Consider the following 15,560-nt stretch of genomic DNA (forward strand, 5'->3'; position numbering starts at 1 on the left):
TGATTGGCTTAAGCCCAATTTATACTTCTGCGTCGAACTTAAGCCTGTTTTATACTTCTGCGTCGAACTGTCGCCGTAGCTACGTCGTAGGCTGTCTGTAGCGCGCGTACCCTTCGGCGTACCCTGACGTGCACCTCTCCAATAATGTAACAACGCGTCAATTCTACGCGGACACAAGCGCTGTGATTGGTCTGACTGAACCCCTCCCTCGGGTTTCATGCTCCCCAGGTGCGCGTCAACGCGGACAACGACACAGAAGTATAAATTAAAACCAACACGTTGCCTACGGCGTATAGGCTCCGGCGTATGTCCGACGCAGAAGTATAATAAGGCCTTTACGCCGTAGCTACGTCGTAGGCTGTGTGTAGCGCGCGTACCCTTCGGCGTACCCTGACGTGCACCTCTCCAAAAATGTAACAACGCGTCAACTCTACGCGGACGCAAGCGCTGTGATTGGTCTGCTAGGACCGCTCCCTCGGGTTTCATATGCTCCCTCTGCGCGCGTGAACGCGGACAACGACGCAGAAGTATAAATGAAAACCAACGCGTTGCCTACAGCGTAGAGGCTCCGGCGTAGTTCCGACGCAGAAGTATAAATCAGCCTTTACGGGTAACCAATGATTTTACGAAGCAAAGTGAAGTAGCAGAGTTTGGTATTACCAGGCTAACATATACATACAAAATGAATATAAATATTGCAAAATAATTTCTGTTCATTATGTCACCATTGGAAACAAGAAAAAAAAAAGAATAAATTGAAAAACAAAACAGGACCAACCCTCCCTTTATACTGACCATCATCTTGAGCAATGAAACTGTACTGACCATCAGTATTGCAGGTTTCTTGTCTTGGAGGCATGTCTATAAAAAGTGTATACTAATGTCAAACTGCTGACTAGTTGTTTTGTTTAGAATTAAGCATGTATAATGTATAATGAAGGTTGCTATGTCCCACTTGTCTTAAAGCTACACTGTGTAGGATTTTCTTCCATCTAGCGGTGAAATTGTTTATGACTACCAACTGAATATTACTTTCTAGCCCCTCCCATTCTGAGGGCGTTTTAACTCCTACGGTGGCCGTATTATTTCAAATCTGCCGGCAGTCGCGAGTAATCTCCCCCTCGCATTCGTCACGGTGCCACTGAGTGTAAAAATGCGAAAGGCGAAGCTTGAATTTCCAGGTATGTCCCTCTTTGGCTAATGTATTTTCAAGATGGAGGCGCAACATGGCTGCCGCCATTCGAGCGACTCGCTCGTATGTATTCTAAATGGCAGATTCTACGCTTACGAGAATACTTGATTAGTTGGTAGAAGTAATTACACATTAATGAGCACATATGATTTTTAAAGAACAAAGTGTTTTTTGCTAAGAATCAACTTAAAAAATTACACAGTGTAGCTTTAAGCTTTCTTAACTGGTGCTAATGTGCTTGTGCTTGGCTTGGGCATATTTTGCCTTAAAGGGATACTCCACTTTTTTTGGAAATAGGCTCATTTTACAACTCCCCCAGAGTTAAACAGTTGAGTTTTACCGTTTTCGAATCCATTCAGCCGATCTCCGGGTCTGGCGGTACCACTTTTAGCATAGCTTAGCATAGATCATTGAATCGGACAAGACCATTAGCATCTCTCTCAAAAAAATGACCAAAGAGTTTCTATATTTTTCCTATTTAAAACTTGACTCTTCTGTAGTTACATCGTGTACGGTCTAAGACCGACGGAAAATGTAAAGTTGCGATTTTCTAGGCTGATATGGCTAGGAACTATACTCTCATTCCTGCGTAATAATCAAGAAACTTTGCTGCCGTACCACGGGTATAGCAGGCGTAATGATATCATCAGAGCCTAAAAATAGGTCTAATAGGTTCCTAGCCATATCAGCCTAGAAAATCGCAACTTTACATTTTCCGTCGGTCTTAGTACACGATGTAACTACAGAAGAGTCAAGTTTTAAATAGGAAAAATATCGAAACTCTTTGGTTTTTTTCTTTGGTCAGATGTGGAGTCATATAGTCCTGCAAAGATCACCATGTAAAACATTTTGTTACTTATGATTACCAAAATCCCTCAACGCTGTTGTGCTAACAATAACTATTAAAGTTAACCTAAGACTTTAACTCCAACCAGTGGAACACACACACACACACACACACACACACACACACACACACACACACACACACACACACACACACACACACCAGAGACATTTAAAATAGCATTCTGACTGTTAGGAGCTGGGTTTTGTTTAGATCTTGAATCTTGAATATAGCCTAGTATAGCCTACTATTTTTAGAAGCTACTGTTCTGCTTCAAGTTTATGTGTCACTTTTATAGTTTTGTCGCCCTCTAGTGGCAGTTTAGGAAATAAGTGATCATATTTCTCAAGCAGTCATCTTCTGCTCAATCTTGGGATGCCATCCTTTGTTTTGAGTTTGTAAAAGCATCATGTGTAAGTTAATTATTAATTGCGTAATGCTTGATGATACATATCTGCATATTATATTTGTGATAAGTTTATTCAAAGCTTTGATTTAATGTATATATAATTTTGGTGATAGCCTTTAGCTATTAGCCTTTAATTTGATATAGCACTTAATGTGTTGATTCTATTGATAAGATTACTTCTCTATATGAGTCAATATCTGTATTTGTTGCTTTTTCTTGGTCATCTGATAATGCCATTTAAGTAAGGGCCGATGAATTATGCACTGATCTTTCATTGCCATCTATTGACCATTTCCTGATCTCTGTAAGAATGAAATGTCAGTCTTTGGACATCAATCCATTACTGCGACCTGCTGGACTAAATCATTACTCATTACAAGCTTAATGTGTTTAGGAAAGTGTAAAGTAACTCATGTTAATTCATGAGGTTGGAGGCAGACAGTCCTGATCTATGGGAATGTTTCCTTCTCCTTTACAAGCTGTCGCACAAGAGTCGAGACTTCCTCTTGTTAATGTGAGTTTGTTAAAGGTGCACTATGTAACTTTTGGTAGAAGTGCTTTCAAAGGCGTAGGTTAAAACCAATTACAAGTAATTCCTACAATACCAGAGGCTGCAGTTTCAGCGAACCTGCATTTCTAGAACCCTGTTGTTGTTTTTTTCTTCTTCCTCTTCTTTCTTTTAGCAGTTTAAACTACTTTATAGCACTATTCAGTTCTCTGCCTCATTAATTGGGCTTTTCACACTTGTAATGGTTAACCCTGGGTCATACTTCATTTTCTGCGTTATGCTCCGTCTCACTCAAATGTCAGTCGTGTTCTCAGATTTCAAAGTAGGCTATAGACTAAGCCTACTCAAGTGTGGATGAATTCTATGAAAAGCATATGGGTAGCAATATTCAATTTGAAATGTAATATGCAAAATGACAATGTATTATGTAAAATGCCTTTCTGTATTTAAATTTACATTTATGCAACGTTTGGTGTAAAATGAAAATGAAAATTCAATTATTTAATTTACATTTGCCTTTTCATACACTAGGTTTTGATATGTCAACTGAATACATATTTTAACGCAACATGTTGCAAAATGAAAATGTATTACAGAAATGATTAGATATGTTTAACATGTTCAAGAAAAAACTGTAGCAAAATGATCATTTAAATATTATTTTTCTTAATTGCATTTACACTCACAGTTAAGACACTTGCGATTGCATTTTCATTAAAATCCCGCAATGAATGTAGCAAAATTCAATGTGCAAATTGAAAATTCCAAGCCGATCAAGTCCCCGCCCCCTCCCACCCTGTCAATCACTGTGCCCCACACCCAATGCAAAACGTTGGCAAAATTTAGTTTTTTTAGATCATTATCGAGTTTCGTATATATATATAAATATATATACAATAATTGGCCTGATTGATGATATACAGTATACATCTTGGTATTTTCTACCTTTTTATTTGAAAAAAAAATTCTACATAAAATTTTTTTTTGTTGTTGTATGATTTATTTATTTATTTGTTTATTAAATTTCTTTTGGTGTGAAGAATATAATACTATGAATAATTTATTATTATTACTTTTATTATTAAATTAATATTATTTAATTTGCCCCACCTTAGTTTCATAGCACATCACCTCAAAACCGACAAGCTGCAAGGATAATAAAAGATAGATTAGTTTATGCCTCATTGAAAATGTTTTAAAAACATTTAGGTCTATTATACAATTAATTATATAACTAGTTATATAATAACAGTAATAGGTCTGAACACTGCAATAATTAATCATCAACGAAAATTAAAAGCAGCTTTATTTTTAACACAGACTTTCAAAATCAACTTTTTTTTAACACAAAATAATATTCTTCAAATTTTTTCATAACGTATATGAGCCCATTCACTTAGTAAATGGGCAAATATACAAGTAATTAATGGGCAAATAAACAAGCAAATATGCCTAAAAAATTGCCACCCTCCCCCGAAGATAATATAATGTATCCCATCATCTACTGCGTTTAAAAATGCAGTTTAGTTAGACGATAACACTGATAGCTGAAGAGCCACAATGCATTCGTAAAGTGTAGCATTTAATATCATGATATTATATTGTAATTAATGTCAGTGTCCTTGTTTTGTTCTATTATAGCACAACCAAGTGGTGCAGTTCCACCGCTTTTTTTATGTGTTCTTAGAGTGAGCCCATGTGTGTGTTAAATTTGGTGAAAATATCTCATTTTGTTTTAGAGTTATAGACATTTATATGTATGAGAGCATAAAAAATGACCCATGGTCGACTTTGATTGGATGTTTTTGCCACTTACTATCAAAATTTTGACATTTGGGCATTAGCTTATAGACAATGACCTATGTTTTCAAACTTCCTACGGTGGTTTCGTCTCGATCAGTCTAACGGTTTCGAAGATATTGGCAAATGTTTTTTAAATGCTAAATCTCAACGCTACACAAACAGTAAGGCAAAACCTAGCATGTTTGGTATCATTGGACTCGGCAAGGATTCCGGAACCTAAGGAGATGACTCGCGTGAAAATAAGTCAACCACACCAAAAGTTAAAAGCATTTGAAAAAGAAATTTTACCACTAGGTGGCGCTGGTTCGAAACATCTCAGGCTGCTTCAGGGCATCGTATTGATGACCCTTGCCGAGTTTTCGTAATGATACGTTCATGCGTTCATAAGTACAGGGTTTTAGTACAAATTTCAATCTAATGATACCACTTTTATGATTTTTGGACAAATCGTTCATAAGTTATAAGCAAAAATAGCCATTTTACGTATCTCCGGACCAGTAGGTGGCGCTGCGCCGAAACGCAGCATGTTGCCTCAGGTCATGCTTGTGATGACATGTACCAAGTTTGGTCTGAAAGCGATAAAGCGTTGCGGACATACAGCCTTACGTCTGTTTTTGCAAGTACTACGTAAAATTAGTTTGCACGGTATTCAAGAACGGTTTGACGAATCAACTTGAATTCCATAAATTTTTGTCGCCATGGTCTGAAGATGATCTGGTTAAATTTTCATGAAAATCGGAACAACCGTCTAGGACGAGTTTGGAAAAGAAGGTTTTTAAAATATTCACAATGGCGGAAAGATTTACATGACGGAAAATGACGTCATATGATGCAATCGAATCGTATTGAGCCAAGGAATATTGAAATTTGGACAGCTGGTTGCGCTAGAGGGATTGAGTTAGAGACTCCAAATTTGCAATGGTGACTGTTCAGACTGTCCTCTATCAATGGGCCAAATTTCATAACTTTCCCACAAGCGGTTCTGTGGGCTGCCATAGTCATAGACTTCCATATGGAAGAAGAAGAATAATCCAATCCAATCCAATCCAGCTTTATTTGTTAAGCACTTTAAAACAACCAAAGTTGACCAATGTGCAGTACAGGAAAATAAATAAGAAATCATAAATAAAAACATAACAGCTCACATGAGGCGCAAAATTACATATAAAATACAACAATAAAATGAAACGACATAAACATGAGTATATATAAATAATAGCCACGCAATAAAAGCAATCAAAATAAGAAATTAAATCAAGTAAGTAAAGTCGACATCTTACTAGGTGTCAAAGGCCACACAGAAAAGATTGGTTTTAAGACGGGTTTTAAAAACAGACAGAGCCTCTTGCCTGCTTAACGTGCAGAGGCAGATCATTCCATAGATTAGGAGCAGACACAGCAAAGGCACGGTCCCCTCTGAGCTTCCGCTTAGTTTTAGGCACACTCAGGAGCAGCTGATCATCTGACCTGAGAGAGCGGACGGGTGTATAAGAATGTAGAAGCTCAGAGAGGTATGGCGGGGCAAGACCATTCAGGGATTTAAAAGCAAATAACAGAATTTTAAAATGGATCCTAAATTGAATAGGCAGCCAGTGGAGTAAGGCTAAAATAGGGGAAATGTACTCACGTTTACGTGTGCCAGTTAAAAGACGTGCAGCTGCATTCTGTACCAACTGGAGACGGGTGATGGAGGACCCACTAACCCCCACATACATAATAAAAACGCCAATGATTTCAAGAGGTGCCTACGCACTTTCAGTGCTTGGCCCCTAATAATATATGCTTTTATGTCATCATTTACTCACCCTGATGTCGTTCCAACCCGTGAGACATTCGTTCATCTTTGGAACACAAATTAAGATATTTTTATTAAATCGGAGAGATTTTCGTACCTCAGACAGCTGTTCCGTAACATGAGAATGAACCTCATTGGCTGTTGCAGAAGAGCAAACGTGCTGCGTAACACAATAATTAACCTCATTGGTTGTTTATGAAGCTCAAACGTGCTGCGTTACACGAGAATGAACCTTATTGGCTCTTGCTGAAGCTCTAACTTTATTTGTGGCATCTTTATGATAGATAAGAATATACTCAGAATGATCACTTTCTTCAGAAGAACTGGAAGATCGGTCCCAACTCGGCTTTGCAGCAGCGAGACTGATTGCTTCTTGGGTGACTTTACAAAACCTTCGCTGACCATTAGTCTTGAAATCATTCAAATAATTTTTCACTTTGTTTGGGTTGAAAACCGAATCAAGACTAAACTGTTCTGTACACTGTTGATATAAACCCTGATGACTACAGAATACTGACTATACCTGTACCAGGTTGGCTGTAACCTAGAAGACAAATATCAAATATTGCCGTTTTCAAAAACTCAAACTTGTTTCTGAGACAGAATTCATTTCATTTTTCCTTGCATTTGTCCATTCAGCATTAACACATTTCAGGATTTTACTTATTTTTGCAGTAAATTGTGCAAATTTCTAAATACTGGATCATTTTAGCAAGAACGTCAATGTTTACTTGCACCTGATTGCATTGTAGTGTGGCTAGATGATTGTTCAAGAAGTTACATTATAGATATTTAAATTAAAAGAGTTACCTTCAGGTGACAAAAACTACAGCTTGTACAATGAAACACAACCAAAACAAGTAACGACCATGATCGATATAAGCATGGTTCAGTATTAGATATGAGATATCAGAGCGTTTATTAGATATCCATACTCTTTTGTAACTACACAACTTTACCAGCAGGTGGCACAAAATATCCAATAAGAGATGTCTGGAAATTTGAACAAATTCTATTTACAAAAATAAACAGAGAACAGACAGTCATTCTGGCAGGCATGAACTGGCAGGAAAATAAGTTGTTCAGAAGAGCTGTTACCTCAGGGGGGATTTAGTAGAAGTGCTTTTCTAAGAAAGCACTAAGAAAGTTTTGGTTAAAAAGGAGGAAGATTATTTCAAATAATTCAAATAAATTAAATCGAACTGATGTAGGTGTTGGGATGCTTGGTGAAATAAACTTCCAGAACTGAATGAAGAAATAATGTGGTAAAAAGTTAGTATTTTCATGTATGCATTAAAAGAAAATGATTAATGCCTTGTTCAAGTACAATTGCTGATGATTGATACATTATTAGCAACAAAATTATTAATACTACACCTATAGTAGACTTATGCAATTTCTCATTGGATTTCGCAAGAAAGAGTGTGAGAGGTAGGAAGGGTCAATGAGTGTGAGATGCTAAAAAGATATATAGTGAGAAGCCCCAAACAGATATTTGGACACTTTTGGACACCTACAGTGGGTACGGAAAGTATTCAGACCCCCTTAAATTTTTCACTCTTTGTTATATTGCAGCCATTTGCTAAAATCATTTAAGTTCATTTTTTTCCTCATTATTGTACACACAGCACCCCATATTGACAGAAAAACACAGAATTGTTGACATTTTTGCACATTTATTAAAAAAGAAAAACTGAAATATCACATGGTCCTAAGTATTCAGACCCTTTGCTGTGACACTCATATATTTAACTCAGGTGCTGTCCATTTCTTCTGATCATCCTTGAGATGGTTCTACACCTTCATTTGAGTCCAGCTGTGTTTGATTATACTGATTGGACTTGATTAGGAAAGCCACACACCTGTCTATGTAAGACCTTACAGCTCACAGTGCATGTCAGAGCAAATGAGAATCATGAGGTCAAAGGAACTGCCTGAAGAGCTCAGAGACAGAATTGTGGCAAGGCACAGATCTGGCCAAGGTTACAAAAAAATTTCTGCTGCACTTAATGTTCCTAAGAGCACAGTGGCCTCCATAATCCTTAAATGGAAGACGTTTGGGACGACCAGAACCCTTCCCAGAGCTGGCCGTCCGGCCAAACTGAGCTATCGGGGGAGAAGAGCCTTGGTGAGAGAGGTAAAGAAGAACCCAAAGATCACTGTGGCTGAGCTCCAGAGATGCAGCCGGGAGATGGGAGAAAGTTGTAGTAAGTCAACCATCACTGCAGCCATCCACCAGTCTGGGCTTTATGGCAGAGTGGCCCGACGGAAGCCTCTCCTTAGTGCAAGACACATGAAAGCACACCTGAAGGACTCCAAGATGGTGATAAATAAGATTCTCTGGTCTGATGAGACCAAGATAGAACTTTTTGGCCTTAATTCTAAGCGGTATGTGTGGAGAAAACCAGGCACTGCTCATCACCTGTCCAATACAGTCTCAACAGTGAAGCATGGTGGTGGCAGCATCATGCTGTGGGGGTGTTTTTCAGCTGCAGGGACAGGACGACTGGTTGCAATCGAGGGAAAGATGAATGCGGCCAAGTACAGGGCTATCCTGGACGAAAACCTTCTCCAGAGTGCTCTGGACCTCAGACTGGGCCGAAGGTTTACCTTCCAACAAGACAATGACCCTAAGCACAGCTAAAATAACGAAGGAGTGGCTTCACAACAACTCCGTAACTGTTCTTGAATGGCCCAGCCAGAGCCCTGACTTAAACCCAATTGAGCATCTCTGGAGAGACCTGAAAATGGCTGTCCACCAACGTTTACCATCCAACCTGACAGAACTGGAGAGGATCTGCAAGGAGGAATGGCAGAGGATACCCAAATCCAGGTGTGAAAAACTTGTTGCATCTTTCCCAAAAAGACTCATGGCTGTATTAGATGAAAAGGGTTCCTTCTACTAAATACTGAGCAAAGGGTCTGAATACTTAGGACCATGTGATATTTCAGTTTTTCTTTTTTAATAAATGTGCAAAAATGTCAACAATTCTGTGTTTTTCTGTCAATATGGGGTGCTGTGTGTACAATAATGAGGAAAAAAATGAACTTAAATGATTTTAGCAAATGGCTGCAATATAACAAAGAGTGAAAAATGTAAGAGGGTCTGAATACTTTCCGTACCCACTGTATAAGTGTCATTGTTAACATCCACAAACGAATGATGTAAGACCTTTTCTCAGAACTAACTTCCCTTTTAGTACCCGATTAACTATGGACATGTTCCACTAACATTTGAAGTGCCCTATTTGAAAATAAAATATCTATAATTTAAAGCAGAAAAGTCTTTTTGTCAAGTGTGTTTATATATATGCCACTTGGTTTGATGTATGCTATTGTATGTGATTTGAGAAAGTGTATTAAGAGTCTGAGGGTGAGGGAAGTTTTCACACGTCTAAACCCAGTCACTCCATTTAAATACTAGTTTCAAAACTCATGCAAGCCTTGACTTGAGAAATACTAAATCACATACACAATTCACTGTTTACACCCACTGCTTACAGAGTTCTCATTTACAGTTTACCCCACTGTTAGAAGAAAAGAGAAGAAAAGTGTTTATTTAGAAACTAAAGGGTTCTGTCAGGCACTTCATACATAGCCATTTTTAAGGGCATGGGATCATTTTATAGATATAGTTGTAATGAATTAATGTTTTTTTTTGTTTTTTTTTTATCTTAATTATATGCTTTGAATTAAACACCTCGTAAACACTCCATTAATAGAAAGAAAATTAATAATGCAATCATTAAAATTTCTCTCTCTCTCTCTCTCTCTCTCTCTCTCTCTCTCTCTCTCTCTCTCTCTCTCTCTCTCTATATATATATATATATATATATATACACCCTATGGGTTCTACATACTGAACCCCATTGAACCCTTTTTTTTCTTAGGAACTCAATACAAAACTGTATTAAATGACATTTTAAAGCAACATTACAAAACGCGTATTGCAATTTGAAAGAGTAGGCCATTTATAGCCCAATCACCCTTTGCACTGTGTAAATTATGACTGGGGTTGAGTAATCTGACATGCACTGAATAGTTTTATGGCACAGGACAGTAAAAGGATCTCTGTGTGTGCATATTGTCTAAGCTTTACGGTAGCATGTTAAAAAGAGGAAATTCAGAAAGCTCCAGCCAGTCGGGAAAGCTGGACGGAGATGAAATGATGCATGTAGGACGGACTCTTTAGTGTACAACACCGAGTATGTGTAGGGTGGACCTGACTGCGACCCACGTCTCTCACGTACGACGCTGTCTACATTCGGGAGGTTTATCGTTTTTCTAAGTATTCGTAAGGATGGGATTAAATTGACCATAACAGTGAATGTTTTGCCTCGCTTTTAAAACGCTTTTCGCGAATTGTGTCCTTTTAACGGCCTGTTGCAGTATTTATATGTGACTGATGACGGAACTGTAACTTGAAATCGTGACCAGCGGTATTCGTCACTCTTCTATATTCAATGAAACACGTTTGCAGCTACAACATCGCTGCAAGCCTCAGGAGGTCCTGCGTGCTCAGTTGGTCTTAAAGGAGCCGTCAAAGCAGCACGAAAGGGTAAAATGACTATGTCCGTTCCAGAGAACATATCGGGGTCCGGGGGAAAAGAGGAGGAGAGTGAAGAAGATGAGAGTGAAATCTTGGAGGAAAGCCCCTGCGGCCGCTGGCAGAAGCGACGGGAGCAGGTAGGCTACGTCCAATGGGCATAGGAAGCATCGCTGTAATTATCCTGCATAGACGACTGGATCAAACAAAAATATGTATTTAACAATTATTTAAGAACTTAAAGGGCTCTGCAAATGAAAATACATTGTATGATTTGGTTGTGGGTGGCCTCGTGATAAACCAGCCCAGTTGGTTTCTCCACATGGAGAGTTTACAATGATTTGTAGCTCAGCTGTTAAACTCACTTAAGAATGGCCGTTGTAAAAAAACAAAACAACAACATGTAAAACGATGCATAAATGCTTTAACAACAACTATTTGAGCTTTAAGCACATTTAACACCATTTCAGAAGTTTTACACGTAGTTTTCGTATGAGATTCAATGTAAACATTTGAGTTCACGTACAGCCCCTCCCCCTCCGTCCACGTACACGCGCACGCGCACGTAAATACAGCGCATACATATTATGTCACTAATATTTTTATTCATTTGTGTATCATATTTGCTCTTTTTTTTTTTTTTTTTTTTTTTATGAGATAAAATGGGCGTGGAGGTGTCAGCCCCCTCTTGTCGGCTTGTGTTGAAGCGTGATCTCGGCTTTCTTTGAGATAAGTCACAGATACAGTAAACTAAAGCTTATCAGTCCTGGCACACATTCAGGCTATCTATTGTACAGGACACTGGAAACTTGTAACCCCCTCTTTTAACCATGTGCTTCTTTTAGTTCTAATTGTTTAACTTAATTTGTATGCTTATTAATGCTAATTATTTATGCTTAGACAACCTCATCCACCTAGAGTACAATCTAATTGGATGATTTTACTTTTAAGAAGCATGCCAACCCTTGACTTCTAATTAAGCATATTTATTTGACTATTTAAAATAAAGTGGACTAGGTATTGCATGTTTTTCCTCTGAGGAAGTAGGCTACTTGTGTCATCAAGTTTACCTAAGAGTGAATTTAACCATTTAAATCACCATGAAATCAAAATTGACAATTGGCAGCAAGAGCAGAATGAGGGGTGGCAAAGAGGCTTGCCATGGTATGTAAAACCGGTTATACTATATTATGAGGGATGATACCTGTATTTTATAAAGATTTAAAAGGGGAAACAATAAAACACACTTGACAATAACAGTTCCTAACTAAATATTACTGGGCACATCAACAGTTGTTTGATTCCTCTACAATAGGGGTCTCTGCTCCTGAAGGGCTACGAACAGATCTGGCTGTAATTTTCAAGTAATCCAGAACGCTTTCATTAGCTGCTTCAGGTGTTTCTGATTAGGATTTAAGCTACACTGTAACCCTGCTCTACTGCATAACATTAGAACAGCATGAAAGTGAGTAAATGATGACAGCCTTTTCATGTTTAGATTAACTAACTATCCCTTTAAATATGATCTAATCTACATGAAGAGTACAATACTGTTGCTGAAAATGAACGCACCATTGAGTCGTTCTGGACATGGTGTTTCTGTCTTCCTAATACTGCCTTCTGCCAATCTGTTTTGCTCTTCTTCTGCATCACTTTCTTCTTTCAGTACATCCTTCTCTCCCTCCACTGTGTATCTCCTGCTTCTGCTCTTTGCTCTTGTTCTCCTGCTTTGATTTTTTTTAAAGAAAAAAAATTGTGGTAATGTCTCCCTTCCTCTTCATTTGGGCCTTCTGTCTCATAGAAAACAGTCACATAAAAACACATTGATGATGGCCAGCCTATTGCATATACTTTATCCCAAAAATTTACAGGCTAGCCTACATGAAAAGTGTATTGAGCAGCTAGCTAGTGCATTGAAAATTTACATAACTGTACTGTAGCAACCACTGCTCAGGTAATTTATTTAGATTATAGATGATATATCAAAATGATATACATAATATTGAACTATTTGTGAAGTCACGGTAATGGCTAATAGTGTGTGCACTGATAGATCTTGGTCTGGTAGTGTTAATTAATTATTTTATTTTGTTGGCGCCAGAAAAGTTTAAAGAGTGGGGGAGGGGTGAAGATAAGCGTATGTATAGTGACATCACTATATGACGAACACTGCCCCAATAAAAATGATTTAGCTTGTGCATTTTATTGTGGTGTCATTTAGGTATTTGCTTACATTTAGGCTAGATGCAATTAGTAATTAATCCATAAATGTTGTTCAGCTAATCTCGGAGATGTCACAACTAAATTGTCAACCGTTTAAAAATGGTAACATTTAATTTTTTTTAAATATAATTAAGATCTTCAATATATTGTTTATTTGGCTATTTCTCCACATGAATGCAAGTTTTTTCTCCTGAAATCACTGTGATTTGGACGTCAATTTATTCTAAATCATTACACGAGACGCAACTCAAATGAAAGGTTTGCTTTGGTATGTGTGGAGAAGATTCTCACTTACTCGCCTCTGGACAAGCAGGCCCTGTTCGATGGAAAGCAAGAGCACCCTCAGTTAAAACTGTAATAATAGTATATTGGCGGAACAGATTTGTACGCTCCAGTGCATATTTGTGTTTGTGCTCAGGGAAGCGTCAAAGGTTTCTATTTACAATGTGTTTTTGTTTTGTTGAGCAGTGTATCCAATCACAGTCATGTCCGTTGATCTCTTGAAAGCAATGGCCAATCAGAAGTGTTTAAGTTACTCAGAATCTACTCTCCGGTCAAAACATCAGAGTTTTTGTACAGTGCTAAGTTCTGCATGCTCGCAAATCCTCTCATTATAACAAAGTGTAGACACAATGTAAATAGGAGATTCATTGTGCAGTGTAGATAGCTTTATCGATTATATAATATGATTACTTTAATCAAAATGACTTTATTGGATTACTTTGTGAGATCGCGATGAACTGAGATGAATGACTGCTTTTTAGTGATTATAAAAGTAGCAGCCTTTTTTTTTGTGCGGTTTTTGTGCACTTTCTAGGCTATATCTATTCAGATTTTTAATAAAAGTTTTGTTTTTAATGCTGCTAAGAGTTCGGAAGTGACATCCACATATAAATGCAGAATTCACTCTCGAAATTGCAGTGACTGACATTGGTAACCATGGCAATCGACGGGACATAAATTTATCAAAATAGATGTGTATTAAGCAATGTAATTGTAGACTAATAGATTAAAATATTAGAATTTCCGTATCAAAATATTTTTGAAATGCTGCTGCAATTAGGCTATTTGTAAAAGTAATAACTTTTAAATCTTGTAAATCTCTCACTGTTCATTGCTATTCCTGTTATGGTGGTACTTAGACACCCCTAAGTACCATGGGTTATGGTTGCTTACACATTACATCTGCACTCACTAGAGCACCCTCACTAATTTCAGAAGCACTTTCAGCGATTTGATTGTGGAATCGGGCCTGTGGACAAGAGTGCGTTCTTCTTTCAACACTTCAGTTATACTGCAAGGGCGCAGCATGCCCTCCAGTCTGTGAAATTCACAGTTAGCCTTTTACACTTGGCCTACTGCAGGGACAGAAATGTGCCTTTATCTGAATTAAATAATATCAGACATGGTTAATATTCGATATGTGCTTTTAAAGTGACCTAATCGAGGTAAGATAATCTTTTATTATGAGCCGATGGGGATGTTGACTAAGTTGACGCCCCTCCATAAACCAAAATCAAAAATTGTTTGTGCATTATATCAGTATGTGAGCTGTCACTGGTCAGCTTTGGGGTGGCAAAACTAATTTTTAGGGTGGCAGCAGCCACCCTTGTGGCCACGCCCCTGCACGAGGGCAAAGCAACCTATAGAGCTGGTAAGTCCCGCCCCTTCCGTAAAACCCCGCTGGATCTCTAGGTTGAAAAATCGTCAATGCAAGTGAATGGGAGAAAATAATTATTTTCTGGTCCCGTTTGAAATGTGCCATGAATGTGAACATATGTTGTCTGTGAATTTTTTATATAATCTTTCATGTTACGAGTTTGACAGTATATGGTATGATTCGTCGGCTAGCAGTTGTGGAAAAGACATAACGAGAAAGACTACATGTCGCCTATGTGACGTCACCCCATAAAGTTGACTTACCCGTGGTTTTCGCCAACCTCAACGATTTTGTCCTCTCCCTGAAAGAAGGCGGTGAAGTGCACCAAAGACACAGTCTTGTTTAGCGGGATCCGTGAGCTAGTGTCCGTGTGCGAATGGTGGTGACGTTTCAAACGCGTCGAAAGCAGCGAAGAGTTGTAGTCCACAAAGTGCTCTCACACAAAGTCTAACCGTATCAAACTTCTACCCGCTAAATTGTAGCATTCTTCACACGAAAGATTATATAAAAAATTCACAGACAACATATGTTCACATTCATGGCACAATTCAAACGGGACCAGAAAATAATTATTTTC

The 15,560-nt window shown here is 38.1% G+C and overlaps 1 protein-coding gene across 2 annotated transcripts in view; it reads left to right on the forward strand.

Moving 5' to 3' along the window:
- Nucleotides 1-10,651: 10,651 nt before the first annotated feature.
- nrbp2a (nuclear receptor binding protein 2a) overlaps nucleotides 10,652-15,560 on the forward strand; it is a 32,538-nt gene continuing 27,629 nt past the window's right edge. Inside the window, exon 1 of one of the 2 annotated variants that reach the window (XM_084411060.1) lies at nucleotides 10,652-11,240. In XM_084411060.1, coding sequence (XP_084267186.1) covers nucleotides 11,118-11,240 — 123 coding nt within the window. In that variant the 5' untranslated portion in view covers nucleotides 10,652-11,117. The remainder of the gene's footprint in view (nucleotides 11,241-15,560) is intronic. The other variant, XM_084411059.1, reaches the window with a different exon arrangement.

Source organism: Rutilus rutilus, assembly GCF_951802725.1.
Source record: "Rutilus rutilus genome assembly, chromosome: 6".
NCBI lineage: Eukaryota > Metazoa > Chordata > Actinopteri > Cypriniformes > Leuciscidae > Rutilus > Rutilus rutilus.